A 22821-nucleotide genomic window follows, 5' to 3' on the forward strand; every position below is an offset into this window, starting at 1 on the left:
CTCTCACCTTTCACCTCCCACCTTTCACCTCCCACCTTTCACCTCCCACCTCCCACCTTTTACCTCCCACCTCTCACCTTTTACCTCCCACCTCTCACCTTTCACCTCCCACCTCCCACCTTTTACCTCCCACCTCCCACCTTTTACCTCCCACCTCTCACCTTTCACCTCTCACCTCCCACCTTTCACCTCCCACCTTTCACCTTCCACCTTTTACCTCCCACCTCTCACCTTTCACCTCCCACCTTTCACCTCCCACCTCCCACCTTTTACCTCCCACCTCCCACCTCTCACCTTTTACCTCCCACCTCCCACCTCTCACCTTTCACCTCCCACCTTTCACCTCCCACCTCTCACCTCCCACCTCTCACCTTTCACCTCCCACCTTTCACCTCCCACCTCCCACCTCTCACCTTTTACCTCCCACCTCTCACCTCCCACCTTTCACCTCCCACCTTTTACCTCCCACCTCCCACCTTTCACCTCCCACCTCCCACCTTTTACCTCCCACCTCCCACCTTTTACCTCCCACCTCTCACCTCCCACCTTTCACCTCCCACCTTTCACCTTCCACCTTTTACCTCCCACCTCTCACCTTTCACCTCCCACCTCTCACCTTTTACCTCCCACCTCCCACCTCTCACCTTTCACCTCCCACCTTTCACCTCCCACCTCCCACCTCTCACCTTTCACCTCCCACCTCTCACCTTTCACCTCCCACCTTTCACCTTTCACCTCCCACCTCCCACCTTTTACCTCCCACCTTTCACCTTTCACCTCCCACCTTTCACCTCCCACCTCCCACCTTTTACCTCCCACCTCTCACCTTTTACCTCCCACCTCTCACCTCCCACCTCCCACCTTTCACCTCCCACCTCTCACCTTTCACCTCCCACCTTTCACCTCCCACCTCTCACCTTTCACCTCCCACCTTTCACCTCCCACCTCTCACCTTTCACCTCCCACCTTTCACCTCCCACCTTTCACCTCCCACCTTTTACCTCCCACCTTTCACCTCCCACCTTTCACCTCCCACCTTTCACCTCCCACCTTTTACCTCCCACCTCTCACCTCCCACCTTTCACCTCCCACCTTTCGCCTCCCACCTCTCACCTCCCACCTCCCACCTTTCACCTCCCACCTCTCACCTCCCACCTCTCACCTCCCACCTTTCACCTCCCACCTTTCACCTCCCACCTCTCACACCCACTTTAAAATTTCTGTTATTTTATATTTCAGAAAAAAAAATGTTTTTCTTTTTTTTTTGTATTTATAGGACGACCCCTGAAACGTCACATGTTTCACGATACTACCGCACAGAAGTAGAGAGTATAAACCAACTGACATCCAGCTACAAGGCTCTGCCGAGGGACAGCGACTCTACAACGTGACACAATGTAAAAAGTTGAATATCAGATGCAGCAGCAAGTTCTGGGAACATGTTTACCAGCAGAAACAGTAGGAAACAAGTCATACACCATCCACTACGATTATGCAATTCCTACAGCTATGTACCTAGAAAACGGAGCTATAAGACCTGACATAGTGATATAGGACAAGGAAAAGAAAGAAGCAACCTTAGTAGAAGTCAGTGTCTCCAATAATGCTGAATTAAACAGAGCTAAGAGGAAAAAAGATAACAAAATACCCAGGTCTTATGTATGATATGAAAAAGACTGGAATCTTCAAAAGATGATCTCCATCATACCAGTAATTATAGAAGCAACTGGACTCATAAAAAAGAATTTTCAAAACTATCTTGCAAATATACCCGATAAACCAAGTGCAAGAGAGATTCAAATAATCACACTTAAAAGGACGATCATAAATCTTAAAAAGATCTCTCGGTTGAAATATCTGAGTTAGTGAGTGGATATTTGGCATCTGGTATGATACAGCATAATCACGTTGACACACCGCTGGATCACCAAAGTTAAGCAACGTTGAACCTGGTCAGTACTAAATGGGTGACCATTTGGGACTTCAAGGTACTGTATGTGCTCTCTGCTTATCTCAGCATTGTTTCCAGTCGTCCTGGACTTCCCCTTTCCACAGGACTCAAACAGTGCCGATTCAGGAGAGGTGTGGTTGAAGATTGCGCAACCCTTGCCTCACAATTACACATGCAGCTGCCCCTACAGGGGGTATCCTTTGTCTTTTGAGACTAAAAACAGAGGCATCGCATCCGTAGGATGCCCTATCCCCAGTTTGAACAAATTGATAAGAAAAATAAAAAGAAAACGATCAACTTCACACTAAAATATTATTGGCTACATCAGCTAGTAGTCGTTTGAATAAATTATGTTCGGATTTAGTTAAATATCACTAGTGTTGGGACGATTAATCAGAATTGGAAAAAATCGGAATATTTGAAGGTATCGGAATCAGAAAAAATTGTACCGATTTTCTGATGCCAAAAAGATTCTTTTGTCTTTTTTATTTGATTTTGTTTACAGCAAAATCTTCCATTGCTGGTAATAATGATAAAATAATAAATATTTATCGATTTTAAACAATCAGTGAAGCTAAAATCAATAGATCGTGCCCCCACAAGCATATTTTTATGTTAAGGAAAATATTTCCACGTTTAACATGTGTGTTTCTACGGTAATCAAAGAAAAAATACAACTATATAAATATTTAAAGATTTATAAAGAATCAGAATCGGTAATTGTATCGGTACCGGGAAAAATATTGGAATCGTCCCATCTGGAAAGATGGTGGGATCCTTCTACCGCTCCAGAAGATATCTCACTACTGATGCAATTCTCTAACTATTTAAAAGCCAAGTACGTCCAAGCATGGAATACTGTTGCCATATCTGGGCAGGAGCTGCTAAAAACAGCCTATCCTGCCTTGACAGAATACAAAATAGACTTTGTGGTTTAGTGGGGGATGCCCTTTTCTCTACCCTGCAACCTCTCTCCCACAGAAGAGACGTTGCGAGCCTATCCTTGTTTTATCGTTATTTCCATGGCAGGTGCTCGTCTGAACTCCAATCTCTGGTCCCCCCTCGCCAATCTTTCACGAAAAACACCCGTCTAGCTGAATCCACTGTGAAAAATTTCCCCCACTCTATATCTGTGCCTAAATCAAAACGCGGATTTCATGAACAAAGCTTCTTTCTTAGAACTGCACGCCTGTGGAACTCTGTTCCATCTGCCTGCTTCCCACTGGACTACAACTTGGATGTGTTCAAGTCCAATGTTAACAAATTCCTAATGAACCGCCCCCTTAAGTAAACACTTCATCAAATCTCCACACTAACTTAATGTACTTGCAATAACCCTTATCCCTGAGTGGCTTCCGGGCCTTGATAAGTGGTGATCACTGTGTAAAAAAAAACAAAAAAAAAAACACCCCCCATTAATTATAACAAGATGGACCGAGTTACTTCTTCTGACTTGATGCTTTTTATTTATGTACACACTTCAAATGTTTTCGAAAACTATTTTCATTAATAAAAAAATTTCTATCTTATTGCTGTTCGTGATTTTGGACAATTCATTAGTTTCGCTTGACATTCAGCATTTCAATTTTTGAATTTCGCTGCAAAACCGAAGAAGAACGAAATATTGTTGGTACATCAACTAGTAATCGTTTGATTAAATTACGTTCAGATTTAAATGTAAACAGGATGTATCATAAACAAGGGGACAGCAAAGTTCAGGCAGTTGACTTTTTTTAAGAAGGGAGGGGATAATTGGTTGACATGAGAACCAAAATTTGGTGGAAATGTCGGATGTGAGAAGGTCAAACAAGTGGAGCAACCAGACATGTTTGAGATGTCCTGAAATCGAACTGAACAGAACGATGCACTTATAAGGGGTCCCTCTATGCCCTTCTCTGATTGATTAATTGATATCTAATCTCCATTAGTGCCAAATGGTGAAAGAAAAATGAAGAAATTGGGAGATTTTTTTTTTTTTTTTACAAAATGTAAAAGAAACAAAAGAAAAATGAAGAAATTGGGAGATTTTTTTTTTTTTTTTACAAAGTGTAAAAGAAACAAAAGAAAAATGAAGAAATTGGGAAATTTTTTTTTTTACAAAATGTAAAAGAAACAAAAGAAAAATGAAGAAATTGGGAAATTTTTTTTTTTACAAAATGTAAAAGAAACAAAAGAAAAATGAAGAAATTGGGAAATTTTTTTTTTTTACAAAATGTAAAAGAAACAAAAAGAAAAATGAAGAAATTGGGAGATTTGTTTTTTTTTTTACAAAATGTAAAAGAAACAAAAGAAAAATGAAGAAATTGGGAGATTTTTTTTTTTTTACAAAATGTAAAAGAAACAAAAAGAAAAATGAAGAAATTGGGAAATTTTTTTTTTTACAAAATGTAAAAGAAACAAAAGAAAAATGAAGAAATTGGGAGATTTTTTTTTTACAAAATGTAAAAGAAACAAAAGAAAAATGAAGAAATTGGGAATTTTTTTTTTTTTTTACAAAATGTAAAAGAAACAAAAGAAAAATGAAGAAATTGGGAAATTTTTTTTTTTACAAAATGTAAAAGAAACAAAAGAAAAGTGAAGAAATTGGGAAATTTTTTTTTTTTACAAAATGTAAAAGAAACAAAAGAAAAATGAAGAAATTAGGAGATTTTTTTTTTTACAAAATGTAAAAGAAACAAAAGAAAAATGAAGAAATTAGGAGATTTTTTTTTTACAAAATGTAAAAGAAACAAAAGAAAAATGAAGAAATTGGGAAATTTTTTTTTTTACAAAATGTAAAAGAAACAAAAGAAAAATGAAGAAATTGGGAAATTTTTTTTTTACAAAATGTAAAAGAAACAAAAGAAAAATGAAGAAATTAAGAAATTTTTTTTTTTTTACAAAATGTAAAAGAAACAAAAGAAAAATGAAGAAATTGGGAAATTTTTTTTTTTTACAAAATGTAAAAGAAACAAAAGAAAAATGAAGAAATTGGGAAATTTTTTTTTTTACAAAATGTAAAAGAAACAAAAGAAAAATGAAGAAATTGGGAAATTTTTTTTTTTACAAAATGTAAAAGAAACAAAAGAAAAATGAAGAAATTAGGAGATTTTTTTTTTACAAAATGTAAAAGAAACAAAAGAAAAATGAAGAAATTGGGAAATTTTTTTTTTTTACAAAATGTAAAAGAAACAAAAGAAAAATGAAGAAATTGGGAAATTTTTTTTTTTTTACAAAATGTAAAAGAAACAAAAAGAAAAATGAAGAAATTGGGAAATTTTTTTTTTCAAAATGTAAAAGAAACAAAAGAAAAATGAAGAAATTGGGAAATTCTTTTTTTTTACAAAATGTAAAAGAAACAATAGAAAAATGAAGAAATTGGGAAATTTTTTTTTTTACAAAATGTAAAAGAAACAAAAGAAAAATGAAGAAATTAGGAGATTTTTTTTTTACAAAATGTAAAAGAAACAAAAGAAAAATGAAGAAATTGGGAGATTTTTTTTTTTACAAAATGTAAAAGAAACAAAAGAAAAATGGAGAAATTGGGAGATTTTTTTTTTTACAAAATGTAAAAGAAACAAAAGAAAAATGAAGAAATTGGGAGATTTTTTTTTTACAAAATGTAAAAGAAACAAAAGAAAAATGAAGAAATTGGGAAATTCTGTTTTTTTACAAAATGTAAAAGAAACAAAAAGAAAAATGAAGAAATTGGGAGATTTTTTTTTTTTACAAAATGTAAAAGAAACAAAAGAAAAATGAAGAAATTGGTAAATTTTTTTTTTTTTTACAAAATGTAAAAGAAACAAAAGAAAAATGAAGAAATTGGTAATTTTTTTTTTTTTTACAAAATGTAAAAGAAACAAAAGAAAAATGAAGAAATTGGGAAATTTTTTTTTTTTTTCAAAATGTAAAAGAAACAAAAGAAAAATGAAGAAATTGGGAAATTTTTTTTTTTTTACAAAATGTAAAAGAAACAAAAGAAAAATGAAGAAATTGGGAAATTTTTTTTTTTTACAAAATGTAAAAGAAACAAAAAGAATTGTAGAATTTACTTATCAAATTTGCTGAGCGTGAACTGTTGTGAACAGAATCGAAGGTAGCTGTCTCGGTAGAACCACATGGTCAATGGGTTCCAGTCCGTGATGAGGAACCATTGACGAATGTCAAATTTGCAATTGTAAATGAGTAGAGGCCGCTCTGTAGAAAAATAAATAAATGAATAAAAATACATATACAAGATGCTTTCAATAAGTTCCAGACTTTTTTTGTACAGGCATTTAGAATTGTTGAAGACTCTTGAAAATTCAGCATGTTATTGCTATACATCTTATTAGATGACTGACCAATTTTTATGATTTTACATTCAAATGAACAGCTACAGCAGAAATTGGAATACACACTACTAAAGCCTGATTGTCACAGCCATTGAATTTCAACAATACAATCTGGACGTGAGGACACTTTAGAAGAACAATATGCCATAAAATATATGTTTTAAACTTGGAAAAAATACTACAGAAACGTATGGAATTCTTCAGACTGCTTTTGGACCATCTTGCATGAATTGAGTATCAGTTTTTGAGTGGCATAAGAGATTTAATGGATATGAAACTACTGCAGATAACTTAATGTTTTTTTAACTAGGAACAATGCTTATTCCAAACTTCCAACATAGAAAACACGACTTGGAACAAATACATTGAGGGCATTGCCAAGACTGTTGCAAAGAAGTTGGGCTCCCTTTACCATGCTAGAAAATTACTCACATTTGAAACTATCCTATATCTCATTAATGAAGTATTGCTGTTACATCTAGACTGGGGTATTAACCATTAGTTTCTCCCTTCTATACACGGTCTAAAAAAGGAGTTTGCAATCATCAACTACAAGACTCTCTCTCTAAAACAAGAGATACATTATATTCGTGTAAGAAATATGGTTAAAAAAAAAGAAAAGAAAAATAGCTAGTCAAAATCAAATATCGAAGCCACTAATCGCCCATACATGGAGTATTGTTATGATATCTCAGCTGGTGCATCTACCGCTAGTTTCTCTCTCTTAAATAGGTTCCCTAAAAAGAGCCCCTAATCTAATAAGTCTCACATTATCTACCACGCTCCAATCCTTGTCGCACTTGTCACATCATTTAACATAAATACTCCTGACAATCAGCAAAATCCCATCTCTTCATTGTAGAGATCCACAGATGCCGGAAAGCTTTCTAATCTAATAGCTCTTCCCGTGAGCTACTAACCTTTGGACTTCCCTTATTGCTCCCTATTTCTCTTAACTATATAAACATGGAGTCCGATGTATGTTAAAATCGCAAAGCGAATTTCTCTTTTTTATTGTCTCCAACAAAGTGTTTTAGTTGAGTCTATTTGTTAAATAATCTTGACGAATGTCATCATGCATTTCTTATATTAGTAAATTAGGAAATTATGATGTAAATAATTATTTAGTTTTAGTCTCTCTCCTTAAGTCCATTCTAACCAATAAAATCTTGAAGAAAACGCAGCAAAAGTCTCCTTATGTCTGTCATTCATGAAAAGTTTCATATGTCTGACACAATCCTCTACCTGCTAAAAGCAGCCTATCCTGCCTTGACAGAATACAAAATAGACTTTGTGGCTTAGTGGGGGATGCCCTTTTCTCTTCCTTGCAACCTCTCTCCCACAGAAGAGAGGTTGCGAACCTGTCTTTATTTTATCGTTATTTCCATAGCAAGTGCTCGTCTGAGCTCCAATCTCTGGTCCCCTCTCGCCAATCTTTTACGAAAAACACCCGTCCTGCTGAAACTACTGTTATTAAGCTTCCCCACTCTTTATCTGTGCCTAAATCCAAACGTAGATTCCATGAGCAAAGCTTCTCTCTTAGAAGTGCACAACTGTGGAATTCTCTTCCGTTCGCCTGTTTCCCACCTGACTACAACTTGGATGTCTTCAAGTCCAACATAAACAAATCCCTGACAGACAGTTCCCCCCCCCTTAAGTAAGACACTTTATCAAATATCCAATACTAACGATTACTACAATACTATCCCATTGATTACTGTACACGCAATAAACCTTATCCCCGAGTGGCTTCCGGACCTTGATAAGTGGGGATCTCCATGTAAAAAAAAAAAAAAAATCTGTATATATATATATATATATATATATATATATATACGATACATATACAATTTATATAGAATATATTAGATACATATGTGCATACATGTTTTCGTAGCACTTTCTATCAGAGATCCCATATAATCTGGTTCAATTTAAGAACATTCTTTTTTTTTTTAAAAAAAAGGTTTTCTTTTGCATATATATATATATATATATATATATATATATATATATATATATATATGAACAAATGATTAATAAAATATGTTAAAAGACATCTTGAAAAAGAGTTAAAAACATATTTAATTTTAAAAAAGGAAGCACAAGATAAGTGGATAGTCCTTAATCCGCAGAGTTTCGAAGAAATACTCTCCTTCTCATCAGAGGGCAGGAATTAGCAAAATGCAGGATCGGATTTTGCATATAAAAGTATTTAATGAAACTACAAGTAAGTCACAGATCTTACTTGGTTAAAAAAAGGGTGAGGTAGGGGGAACAGGAGGCAAAAGAAAAATAATAAAAAGATTTCACATGAATGGACAGTCCGGTGAAGGGTAAAAATCCAAAAATGGTAAAATCCAAAACGGTCGAATTTAAAATTTCAATCCACTGGGTAAATTCCAAATGGTCCAAAATCATCCAAAAGGCAGAGTTCCTTGGAAAAAAGTGCAAATGGAATGAATTCCAAATCATTAAAAGAAAAGTACTAAAGATAATATTTGAAACACGTCTGTCAATTGAGCTTTTTATATCTGGCTGAGTTTATTTTACTTGTAAATATTAACTCTTTAATATTTATAGTATATTTTAAGTTTACCATTTTGATTACCTTAGTAAACTTATTGTAACTTTTATTTTATATATATATATATATATATATATATATATATATATATATATATATGCAAAAGATATTTGGGCAGCATTTTTCTCTTATGAAATTTTCATTGAATATACATAGATTTCTTGTACAGGTTGTGTAGGTTACACTATTACAGTTTAGTAGTGTACATAAATAATGAATCGGATTTACCGATATAGCTGTTCACTGATTAAGCACTATTCGGTCTACACTGAAAGAGCCGCGAGAGAAAAGATAACGAAATACTAAGGTTTTATGTTTGACAGGAAGAGAAATTGGAATCTTAGGAAGATCTTTATAATTCCAGTAATCATAGGAGAAACTTTACTCATTAAAAATGTTTCAGAAACTAACTAGAAAATATACCTGGTAGACCAAGTGTTAAAAAGGTTTAAATTGCGCTTAAAAGGACTGTCAGAATTATAATAAGATCTCTGGGTTGGAATATATATTATAGCAGGTGAATGTTTGATATCCAGTAGCTTTAACAAACTAATGAAAAAGTTGAAAAAATAGTACATTACAGTAAAATCAATACAGTATTCCCTCGAATATCACGGTAGATAGGGACCGTGATCACCCGTGATATTAGAATATTTATTTAAGAAAAAAAATCACAAATTTTACAGAATTTTAGGGTTAAAATTATATAAAACAGGCAACTAATTCTTTTTAAATGTGGCATGAGGCCAGAAAGGGTGTAGGGGGAAGATGGGTGTCGGTGGTCGTCCACTTGTCTATTCCCTATCACTAGTTGCAATCACCACAATACCGCATTCACTCTAGGAGTTGGATCTACTTTAAAGCCCCAGATGACAATATGTACAAGTTTTTTTTTTGTTTTTTTTTTAAATAAAATTATATACAATATTAAAAAATCCGTAAAGTACGACAAAATTATTATTTTTACGTTATTCAATTGTTTATAGGCTGTTTAAAACCATCCCTGTAATGTTTATAAGCCACCCTTTACCATATTGATAATAATAGAAAGATTGTAACACTTGTTAGCTTGTATAGTACAATATTACAGTTCAGTACTCTACATAAATACGTCTGTGACACTAGAGAATTAAGCAAGTACGTACGTGTAACACGTTAGTTACTATGGCAACATGTGTACAAAAAATCTATTTCTAAAGAAAATTACAAATTAAACAAAGAAATAAGTATTAAAACAAAATAAAAAAAAATATTTAAGCAAGTACAGAGAGAAAACCTTTACAATACGTACATTCGTATAAAAAAAATTTTGATCTGAAACAAAAATTACAAAATAGAAGCAAATAATTATTAAAAAAAAGAATAAACAATATTTTTTATGCTAACCCTGGAAGAAGACGTCAACTTGGATGATCAAGGATTCTTAAATCCGCAATATTAATATATTGAAAAACCCGTGAAGTAGCGAATCCGTGATAATTGAACCACGAATAGCGAGGGGTTACTGTATATATTTATGAAGTTAGAATGTTCGTTATGTGGATATATTCTTTGTGCATATGTGTGTCTGGATGTTTGTGCGTGATCACAGGAGTTCATTAAAGTACAGGTTGAATGTTCATTGCGTATGTGAAAGTTTATACACGAGTGTTCATCCTTACCTTGAAAAGGAATACGCGTCTGTCGAGGCACGTGGAAAAATTGTGTGCGTTCGCGTCCACGATTCGAATGACAGAGAGAGAGAGAGAGAGAGAGAGAGAGAGAGAGAGAGAGAGAGAGAGAACATAATAGGAAGTAAAAAATGCCGTGTGTCGGACAAATCGGGAATCACCACAAGGGCAGATAACCAGCGCGTAATTGAATGATCACATATCAGTTCATAAGTTCTCTTGGGAAGCCATGCAAATGAGACAAATTATATAGAAGATGTTACTTCGATGTCTGTCCGTCTGCATGTCACTTTTTTCATTAGATAGAAAGGAAGTTGATAAAGCCGAGACTATCACGGCAACTTACTAAACGGCGAAGATGAAACAAAGTGATGATGCAGAGAAATAAGCATCCTGCATCTGTATAAAAAAAAAGACAAAATGAAATTTTTTTTTCACCATCACCATCACCATCATCATCATCATCGATTTAATGTCTGTTTTACATGCTGGCATGTATTGGTTCATTTATCTCCCTCCTACAGCAATAAGATGTGACACAAGGCCGGAAAGTGGCGGCTTAATAGCGAACGCCCAAAAGGCTGAATACTCTGACTTACAAAATTGCCAGAGCAGCCCCCATCGGTATCCACAGTAAGAGCACCTCGGGACACTAGCAATAGATTCACCCCACTTGAAAACCCAAGAAAGTAAATCCTAAAAAGGTGGATCTCCTAGACCAGCACAGAACTATAACTCAACCTCACAAAAACTGCCACAGCAGCCCACCCTCTATCGGAGAATGTAAAAAATTATATACAAATGTTTTTAGATGCTTAAAGATCAACTAGTAAATAAATAAATAAATAATTCTGACCCAGACAAAGTATTTTCGCTAAGGAATTAAATCGATGAAAAAATAAAAAGAGAAAAGCCCGTACCAATATATTTCTGAATGACATATTTCGACTCTTTATTACTGATGTTAGTTTCAGCCAGTTTCAAGATTTCCTCAAGTCGATTGTAGCACATAATGCCTGCAAAAAAAAAATAGTTTTTCAAATATCTTATTTAATTTAAATTCAAAGTAACATAACATGTTATCCTAGGTATCACCTCCTTCACATTCTTTCCCAGCAAAAATCCCAGAGAATGTTGAGTTGAGAAATGGTTCACAGAAAGAAAATATTATGAGAGAGTAAGATGGAATGGCACCTGACAGTTTTGTTTGTTAGGTTTTGGAGAATGTCTGAGAAAACGGGCAGATTTAGTCGGTTCTGTTGATCAGCTGAGAATGACTGAAAGAAAGACTAGACATCTAGGATTTCTGGTCGCAAGTAGATATATTAAGGAGACTAATCTATTGAACTTCCAAGACTGAATGGCATCTTGATCATTAAGTTTCATCTTTTGAGCGGCAGGAAGACGATGCAAAGAGTTGGCTGAGAAGAGAGATGGATGAATTCAGTTCTGGTGACTATCTGAGAGCGACTGAGAAAAAGACTAGACTTCAAGCATTTCTGGTCCAAAGTAGTGTTGGGACGATTAATTGGAATGAGAATTGAAAAAAATCGGAATTTTGGACGGTATGGGAATTGGAAAAAAATTAACCTAATTTAGATTTCAAAAATGATTCTTTTAATGAAAAAAAACTTTGTTTAAAACTTAATTCTTCATTGCTGATAATAAAATACTAATAAAATTTTTAAATACCAATACTAAAATTTATACATCATAACGAATTAGATAAAAATGGCACAAAAATGGATTAGTAAAAATGGCACGATTGGATAAATAGAAAAAAATGGCACAAGTAAAAATATAGATAAAAAGTTTCACATTAAGTTCGTAGAAATCGTGGATACAATAAATTAAAAACATTAAAAACTTTGTTAAATTAAAACAATAATCAAATAAATCATATATATAATGTATATACCTATAAAGTTGAGTCTTAATTAAAACAATTTTAGTAAATGATAATATATTAGGTATATACCTATAAAGTTGAGTCTTTTTTCTCGCTCTGACATTGATATTAAAAGCCTATTTTTTCTGTTTAAAAATATTTAAAACAAACTTCTTAATATACTCAGTCATAGATATGCAAGCGACTACATGAAGGTTAACTAATCTGCATATTCCTTTGAAAAATGAACATTCATTAATTATTCATTTTTATGGTTTCTTATTAAATGATTTCATTTGACTATTATTCTCATTTCTATTCGTGCATAGTTTCTACATTCTGCATAATTGCGTACGTTCTAGCATAAGGACATAATTTTATATCTATCTACCTACCTACTTATATATAAGTGACCTTGTCTGTACGTGTCTGAAACGTCTCTACCAAATTTTACCCTGCATATTTGGTCTACATACTTGGAACTTGATATATAGGGTATTTGGACTTCGGGAACACTTTTGATTTCAGCCTGTAAAAATAGCTGCTAAGGGGTCAAAATTGAAAGAAAAAAAGACATATTATTTAATATTAATTATTTAATAATTAATTAATTAATATTATTTAATTTATTGAGATGAGTATTACTTATTAATTTTTTATTTATATTGCGGACTATTATCCTCATCTTTTCTTAGTTGTTTCACGACGTTTCGGCAAACTATTCCTCTGGTTTTTGTCAGGTGGTAACCACAACGGATAGGAACTCTGAATCTCCTAACTGCAATTACTGCCTTCTGAGATGACAACAACTATGGAAGGCAGTAATTGCAGTGAATGCAGTCAGGTTGGTTGGTTGGTTGTTTTTGTTATTTAATGCTGAATCCAAAGATTTAAGAAACATTTTTTAATAGAATATATTTGTTGTTTTCACGTCGGTTTCTATTTAACCCATAGTTGGGACCCTAACAGGTACTACCACTCCGGGTCAGAGTGGACCTGGGAGCAATGGTAATTAAAGGGTGGTTCCACACTCCCCAAAGCCCACAAGCTGGGGCCTCACCACTGGATATAGTTTAAGGTCATATCAAGGACCCCCATTGAGGGACTTTTACCTTCTGCAGGGGGGCAGTCGGCGTATTCTAATGCCCCCACCGACAGAGCCGGAATGCAGTCAGGAGATTCAGAGTTCCTATACATTGCGGTTACCACCTGACAAAGGCCAGAGGAATAGTTTGCCAAAACGTCGTAAAACAGCAACCAATAAAGATGAGAATAATAGTCCGCAATAAATAAAAAATTTAAAAAAGACAGTTGACCATAACAGAAGTAAATCAACTAACTTCTGAGTGTGTGTACATATACATTTTTAGCTTGAATTCACTTGATTTTTAGTCTTTTTATCCATTTGCTGATAGCTCAGATGATAACAATGAAGGCTAAAATGCTACATAACAACTAAGGCTGGAGTACTGAATGTTTTGGTTTCGATTCCAGCTGATGGTAGCAAAATCATTTTTGTAAAACTTTTGAAAGCATATTCGCTCTATAATGATAAATACGAAATCTACGCGAATTAAAATATCATATTTAAACATATTTTTATGCCGAGAAGCTAATTATATTTACATTTGAAAACAGACGAGTATTCTCGACTACGTCAATAATGAAGTTCCATTTTTTTTGGATGATTAGTCGATTTTAGAATCGGAAATCGGTAATTGTATAAGAATTGGAAATTTAGAACAGAATCGGTAATTGTATCGGAATCGTCAAAATATTGGAATCGTCCCATCACTAGTCAAAAATAGATATACTTACGAGACCAGCAGATTGGACAGAAGGAGTTCAGCCAAGGTCATGATTGGTCAGTTAGAGTTCAGCCAAGGTCATGATTGGTCAGTTAGAGTTCAGCCAAGGTCATGATTGGTCAGTTAGAGTTCAGCCAAGGTCATGATTGGTCAGTTAGAGTTCAGCCAAGGTCATGATTGGTCAGTTAGAGTTCAGCCAAGGTCATGATTGGTCAGTTAGAGTTCAGCCAAGGTCATGATTGGTCAGTTAGAGTTCAACCAAGGTCATGATTGGTCAGTTAGAGTTCAGCCAAGGTCATGATTGGTCAGTCAGAGTTCAGTCAAGGTCATGATTGGTCAGTTAGAGTTCAGCCAAGGTCATGATTGGTCAGTCAGAGTTCAGCCAAGGTCATGATTGGTCAGTTAGAGTTCAGCCAAGGTTATGAGATGATTTTACAAGTAAATGATCTTGAACAATTAGCAATGATAGTTATGACAGAAAAAAATATTTCAGATATACCCAAAGAAGGTTGGAGCTTACATCGGCTGAAACGTTGTAAGAATAACAATCAAAATGAGGACAGCAGTCTGAATAATACCCGCATAGAAATGTTTAAAAAATTGCGATCATTTTTTTCTTTCAAAGTTTAAGAACATATACAGGAGGAATGATAAAATTGTCGCCCTAAAGAAAACAACGTTACAGTTTTATTTTCGGATAACTTGATTACGTAGTAGAGCTGACATCCATTCAATGTAGCTGCCTTTAGCCTCAATCGCCGCCTTGGTGTGGGTCCGGAACTGGGAGCATACCTTTTCTACAAGCGCCAGCAGAAGCTCAGTGAATACTTGGCAGATGGAAGTGATCAGGCTAGCTTTGGTGTTGTGGGAGGTCATGTTGGTGATGTTCTCGACATATGACCAAACAAAGTAGTCCATCATGTTCAGGTTGGGGGAGGTGGGGGCAGTGAAAGAAGGGTACAAAGTCGTAGCACTCTTTCTGAAGCCAAGCCTGGGTCTCTTTGAACTTGTGGGCCAGCGTTGAGTCCTGCTGCCACACTCAGAGTCTGCTAGCGCCACCTGATTGCAGATTATAACACTCTTCATCCAAGTACACTTTGGTGTTGACTTTCAAGCTGACTTCGAAGATGTGAGGTGGCATGATGTGGCCTTCACTTGAAACCACACCAAAGACTATAACCGTGGCTGAAAAATTTGTTTTCATCACCCTGGGCACGTTCTTATCCGGATTTGCGTTTTGAGGGTACTGGCAATGATCCTGTTGTCATGACTTTGATCGGTAGAGAGCATGAGTTGTATAGTGGCACATCTCTGATCTTGCTCATTGAACAGTATGTCACTTTCAGATGTGATAAAAGGCTCCTATCGCTCTGGTCTGCAACAAAAAAAACCCAATGTTTTTCATCAAACGGAAATGAAATTATATCTTTACTATTGCGAGAGTTTTATCGTTCCACCCTGTAAGTAAATAAATAAGTAAATATTCATATAATATAAGTAAATAAATAAGTAAATAAATAAAAGTAAATGAGTTGTCAAACCTCGGCCTCTTGATTTGGCTCCGGGCTTCAAAATCCAGACGCTGTTCTTCCCGTCCAAATGAAACTGTGGACACAAAATCTTCAGACGTTTTAGGTTCGCTTCACATTTGTTCACTAATGCCATTGGTAAACCAATTATTTCACAGTCTTGGCTACAAGACAAGATAGAGAGAGGAAGTTTACTTAAAGTTGATTTCTTTATTTTGGTCCGTATTTTTTTTTTACATAGGCATCACCACATTATCAAGGCCAAGAGGCCACTCAAGGATAAGGGTTAAAGATTTTACATTAGAAATTGGACAATATAGTAATCATTAGTAATGAAAATTCGGAAAATTTGATAACTTATATGGAACGGCTCATCAAGAACTTATTTACGTTAGACTTGAAGACAACCATATTGTAGTCAGCCGGAAAGCAGGAAAACGGAAGACAATTCCACAGGCATGCAGTTCTAAGAAAGAAGCTTTGTTCATGGAATCTACGTTTAGGTTTAGGCACAGATAAAGAGTGGGGGGAATTATTGATAGTGTTTACAGTTAGACGAGTGTTTCTTGTGAAAGTTTGGCGAGGGGGGACCATAGATTGAAGCTCAGTCGAACACTTTCCATGAAAATAACGATACATCAGAGACAAACTTGCAACATCTCTTCTGTGAGATAGAGGTTGCAAGGAAGAGAAAAGGACATCTCCTATGAGGCTACGAAGTCTATTTTGAACTCTATCAAGGCAGGCCAAGTCCTTTCTAGCAGCTCCTGTCCAGATGTGGCAACAGTATTCCATCCTTGGACGTACCTGGCTCTTATATAGATAGAGAATAGCATCAGCAGTGAGATATCTACTGGATCGATAGAAAGATCCCACCATTTTTCCAGCGGCCTTAGCAACAGATTTGATGTATGTGTTCCATTTAAGATCAGGAGTAATGGTCAAGCCAAGAGGCTTGTCAAAACTTGAGGCCTCCTGAAGACGATAGCCATTCATTTCAATTGATGCCAGATGTGGATCAGAATGTTTATGATGTAAAGAGAGAAGCTTGGTTTTAGATGCATTAAAAGTAACCAGCCACTCCTTACCCCATTGTACTACATGCTCAAGATCAGAGGAGAGAGAATTGGAGAGAACTTGGTCGTTTACTGTCTTAGATGTGCTACCATAAATGGTAGTGTCGTCAGCATAAATGTCTACAAATCATGTAAGGATGTGATTTGGAAGATCATTAATATAGATCAGGAAAAGAGTTGGGCCCAGGATGGATCCCTGAGGGACACCGGCATTAATACTGTGAGCTTCTGATTTTTGCCCCTCAACTACTACTCTTATGAACCTATCAGAAAGAAATGATTTAATAATTGAGAAGACATTTCCAGCAATACCATAGCTAGAGATCTTATGAAGTAAACCTTTATGCCATACCCTATCAAAGGCCTTAGATATGTCAAGAGCAATTACCCTAGAAAGGTTGCCTCCGTCGAGAGATTTGCTAATCCTATGAGATATAACTGTAAGCACATCTGCTGTAGATCTAGCAGAACGGAAACCATATTGTGTGTCACTAAGAAGGTTCAGTACTATTAATTTAATACGAGATGCCTTCGAGACTTTCCAGATTTTTTATTTTGTACAGCCATTTAAAATTGTCGTAGACTCTTGAAAATTCAGTATGTTATTGCTATACATCTTATGAGATGACTGACCAATTTTTATGATTTTACGTTCAAGCAATTGGAATACACCCTACCAAAGCCTGATTGTCAGAGCAGGTAAATTTCAAAAATACAATCTGTATATGAGAACACTTTAGAAGAAGGATATGCAGTAAAATTGTTTTAATCCCGGAAAAGTTTTTGAATGCTTCAGACTGCTTTTGGACCATCTTACATGAATCGAGCATGATTTATTGAGTGGCATAAGAGATTCAAGGAAAGCATGGAGTCTGTGAGGGATGATGAGAGGTGTGGAAAGAATAAGGAAGTCAGAACACCAGAGTTGATTGGCCAAATAACGAATTTCATGAATAAGGACTGTCATGTGTTTATAGAGACAATAAATATAGTTTGATGTCAGTGTAGGAACAGTACACACAATTATTCGCAAGGAACTGTAGCACAGAAATAGATGTGTTACACATGCGGCTGGAGAGCGACAGGGAAAGATGTGTCCTAAACAACCAGGAAAATGAAGGACTCTACAGTGAAGGGGTGAGATTTTGGTGATCGCCGGATTTGTCAAGGGTAGTTACATTTGGGGGGGGGTACAAGTGCATCAAGTTCGTCAGAGTATATTTCATCGACGGACTTGTAAAGCGAGTCTATTGTGGCGATAGGACAGAGGTTTGAGCTTGGCAGATAGTGAGGTGTAGTAGATTATTGGCCATTTTTTATCCTGTCTAGAAGGAAAAGATTAGCGATTGATATATCATCCCAGATATGACAACAGTATTTCATGTATATGAAAATAAAGAATAAGATAATCAATACACCATAATATTTTGAAATATGGTATAACTATCTATTTTATCCACCAACAATATTGAGTATTTTTTCGCTAAAAATGTCCGGACAAAGACAGAGTACTACATATTCGACACGGCAACATCTTGTTAAGCACATTGGCGTTCAAGAAGACTTTTGAACAAGAGACAAAGCGATATACTGGAAAGTACCCGTAAATAAATGTCTGTTGTTTCAACTGGAAAAAAAAAAGTGAGTCAAATTCTATCCTTGTCTTTGTTTCCTTGCGACTGTCTGCATACAATGTGTGGGTCCCAAGTGTTGACATGTAACATCGTGACAGAAGAAGAAGGCATTCTGATTAACAGACTGAGAGAGAGAGAGAGAGAGAAAGAGAGAGAGAGAGAGAGGTTTTCTTGAAGTTAAAGATGAAGATAGAGAGTAACACATACAAATACGAATAGAGAGAGAAAAAGATAGAAAGATACAGAGAAAAGGAGAGAAAGAAAGACAGAAAGAGAGAGACAGAAAGAGATAGAAGGCCTATCTGGTTCTCAACAGCAGAACATTAATGCAGGAGTGCCTCGGGAGTCGATCTGATAATCATAAACGATCTACCTGATAATATTGTGATCGAGATGAGTATATTTGCTGATGATACAACTCTCTATGATATGCATGAGGGAAGAATGGATGTACATAAATCTAAGACAATGGCAGAATCCTTACAAAATGACCCCCAGACCATAGTGGAATTGAGCCGCAAATAAATGGTAACACTTAATGCTAGCAAGACAGGTGCTCTCTTTTAACAATTACAAAGCACCTCTCCAATAACCTAAACCCATGGCAAATTACATCCTACCTGAGAATTATTCCTTCAGACTTCTCGGCTTAACATTTGCGGCCAATATGAACTGGAACAAATACATAGAGGACATTGCAAAGGCTGCTGTAAAGAAGGTGGGTTCCCTCTATCAAGCTAGAAGACTACTCACACCTGAGAGTATCCTGTACCTCAACAAAGCCACCATTCGCCCCTTTCGCACAAAACTTTCAAAGCAAACCATGAACAGAAAATCAACTTTCAAAGGATTACGCGCTGTACCGCAACTTGTAATGTAGACAACTTTCCTATTATACCTAAATATCCAGCATCAGAGTTTTATCTTGGAAATTTTCCAAGGTTGAAATCAAATTATAGGAGACCAACCGGACCTGCTGTTCGGTGTTAAACTAACATTGATTGAACTACACCTTTATTCTCTATCAGACGTTATTCTAACAAGCTACACACCTGACCAGAATGTAACAGTCATGTAATCTGTGGCTACATTAAAGATAGCTTCTCTTGTGGCCGGTATATTTGCAAATATTTTAATGAAGTGTGCTCTGATGAACTCCTTGCCCTTGTGCCCCCTCGACATACATACCCCTGACAAACTCGCTTAGCAACAAAATCACACCCCTTCACTGTTGAGGTCCCTAAATGCCAGAAAGCTTTCTACTCTAATAGTCTCTTTCCTCAAACAGCTAGACTTTGGAATTCTCTTCCTGCTACCTGTTTCCCTGACTGTACTGATATGCAGAAATTTAAATGTAATGTAAACCAACATCTTGTTAATCTTTCCTAGGCATGGCCCTAAATAGTAGGGTGAACGTGAATAAAAAAAAGGCTTTCTCAGTTATAAAGAATCTGGTAAACTACGAAACAGAAAGATTGGGCGAAGGATAGACAGAGAGAGAAAGAGAGAGAGAGAAGAAGAAGAAGAAGAAGAAGAAGAAGAAGAAGAAGAAGAAGAAGAAGAAGAAGAAGAAGAAATGGAGAAAGAGAGAGAGAAGAATAGAAAGATGGCCAGAAGGAGAGAAAAAAAAAAGATAAATAGGGATAATTAAATAAACTAGAACATGAATGATTTATTCAAACAACGATCGTCCAGTAGGCTGTAAGCTCACAGAAGACAAAAAAGAACACTTAATAGACTGCAAACAATCTGGTAACAACACAAGAGAGATTGAGAGAAATAGAGGAAGTGATAATGAAAGCGAAGGAGAGAGAGAAAGAGAAATATAGAAAGAGAGAAACATAGAAAGAGAGAGAAAAGAGTGAAAAGGGGGGAGGGGGACAGAAAGAAAGAAAAAAAACGGGAAAAGAAGACGAAGAGCTCAAAAAGCTTCAATTAGAACTAGAACTTATACTTATAAAGCTTTTTAAATGTTGTCTTAAGGAGAAATGTTTCCCAACACTCTGGAAAACCTCATCAGTCTTTAAAATTTCAGGTGTTTATCTGTGATAAATAGAGAAGTGGTCAAACTCCAATCCCTGGTCCCCCCTCGCCAATCTTTCACGAAAAACACCCGTCTAGCTGAATCCACTGTGAAAAATTTCCCCCACTCTATATCTGTGCCTACATCAAAACTCGGATTCCATGAACAAAGCTTCTTTCTTAGAACTGCACGCCTGTGGAACTCTGTTCCGTCTGCCTGCTTCCCTCCGGACTACAACTTGGATGTGTTCAAGTCCAATGTTAACAAATTCCTAATGAACCGCCCCCCCCCTAATTAAACACTTCATCAAATCTCCACACTAACGTAATGTACTTGCAATAACCCTTATCCCTGAGTGGCTTCCGGGCCTTGATAAGTGGTGATCACTGTGTAAAAAAAAACAAAAAAAAAACGCCCTAGCAAAAATAACCCGCTTAGTGGCATGCAATATGGTTTCCGTTCTGCTAGATCTGTAGCTGATGTGCTTGCTGTAATATCTCACAAGATTAGCAAATCTCATGGCGGGGGCTTCGTTTCTAGATCAATTTTGATATAAAGTTTACTTCACAGCTATATCTTCTTACATCCTCATAGGTTTATAAGAGTAGTGGTTGATGAGCAGAAATCAAAAGCTTATACTATTATCGCTGGGGTCATCCAGGGTTCCATCCTGGGCCCAATTCTCTTCCTGATCTACATTAATGATCTCCCAAAGCACATTCTTAGTTCATTTGTTGGCATTTATGCAGACGACACTACCATCTATGACAACATTTCAAAGGCTGAAAATGACAAAGCTCTCTCTGATTCTCTCTATTTTGATCCTGAGTACGTGGTGCAATGTAGAAAAGGGTGGCTGGTTAATTTTAATGCATCTAAAACCAAGTTTCTATCTTTCCATCATCAATGCTTGGACTCTCAGCCTAGCATCAATTAAAATGAATGGCTTTCGTCTTAGGGAGACTCCATGTTTAGACAAGCTTCTTAGTCTGACCTTCACTTCTGATCTGAGCATATGCATCAAATCCGTTGCCAAGGTTGCTGGAAAAATGGTCGAATCATTCCATCATTCCAGTAGTTTTATATGACCTGATATCGCACTTTATCTTTTCTGGTTGGTTGGTTGTTTTTGTTTTACGGCATATCAACCTTTTTCAGTTTATTTAATGCCGAATCTAGTTATTTTGAGGAACGATTTTTAATGGAGTATATTTGTTGTTTTCAAGTCGAATTCTATTTAACCCATAGTTGGCACTCTAACAGGTACTACCACTCCGGGTCAGAGTGGACCTGGGAGCAATGGCAATTAAAGGGTGGCTCCACACTCCCCAAGGCCCGCAAGGTTGAGCCTCACCATCGGACATAGTTTATGGTCATATTCAGGACCGTACTACTGATGTAATCCTATACCTTTATAAGAGCCAAGTACGTCCTAGGATGGAGTACTGTTGCGACATCTGGCAAGAGCTGTTTGGAGCACCCTATCCTGCCTAGATAGAGTTCAAAACCGACTTTATAATCTAGTAGGTGATGCCCTTTTCTCTTCCCTGTAACCTCTTTCTACATAAGAGATGTTACAAACCTGTCTCTGCTTTATCGTTATTTTCATGGCAAGTGCTCGACTGAGCTCCAACTATCCTCCCTCACCAAACATTCACAAAAACACTCATCTAGCTAAAACCACTATCAGTAATTTTCCACACTCTCTATCTATGCCTAAACTTAAACGTGGATTCCATGAACAAAGCTTCTTTTCTAGAATTGCCTGCCTGTGGAACTCTGTTCCTGACTACAATATAGTCGTCTTCAAGTCCAATATAAACAAATTCTTGTTGAACCGTCCCCTAAAATAATCATTAACCCTTATCCTCGAGTAACCTTTAGTTCTTGATAAGTGGTGACTCCTTTGTTAAAAACAAAACTTAAGTTTGACAAACTGATTAATAAACCAGAGACTCATTTAAATATTGAAAAGATCAATTAATTGATCTGTATTTTTGATACGATTAAAATGAGAAGGATAGATAGAGAAAGAAATAAAGAGACAGAGAAAGAAAGAGGAGGATAGAAAGAGAGACAGAAAGAGAGATAGAAAGAGGAGGATAGAAAGAGAGATAGAAAGAGGAGGATAGAAAGAGAGATAGAAAGAGGAGGATAGAAAGAGGAGGATAGAAAGAGAGATAGAAAGAGAGATAGAAAGAGGAGGATAGAAAGAGGAGGATAGAAAGAGAGATAGAAAGAGAGATAGAAAGAGGAGGATAGAAAGAGAGATAGAAAGAGAGATAGAAAGAGAGATAGAAAGAGGAGGATAGAAAGAGAGATAGAAAGAGGAGGATAGAAAG

The 22821-nt window shown here is 36.0% G+C and overlaps 1 protein-coding gene across 5 annotated transcripts in view; it reads right to left on the reverse strand.

Moving 5' to 3' along the window:
- Positions 1-22821, reverse strand: part of LOC145243564 (tubulin tyrosine ligase 3-like) — a 186472-nt gene that overhangs the window by 43776 nt on the left and 119875 nt on the right. For all 5 annotated transcript variants that reach the window (XM_080106547.1, XM_080106543.1, XM_080106545.1 and 2 more), the window contains 3 exons: positions 15759-15910; positions 11442-11537; positions 5983-6127 (listed from right to left, as the gene is read on the reverse strand). In XM_080106547.1, the coding sequence (XP_079962673.1) occupies positions 5983-6127; positions 11442-11537; positions 15759-15910 (393 nt within the window). The remainder of the gene's footprint in view (positions 1-5982; positions 6128-11441; positions 11538-15758; positions 15911-22821) is intronic.

Source organism: Euprymna scolopes, chromosome 22, assembly GCF_053919585.1.
Source record: "Euprymna scolopes isolate OS-2025 chromosome 22, ASM5391958v1, whole genome shotgun sequence".
Lineage (NCBI taxonomy): Eukaryota > Metazoa > Mollusca > Cephalopoda > Sepiida > Sepiolidae > Euprymna > Euprymna scolopes.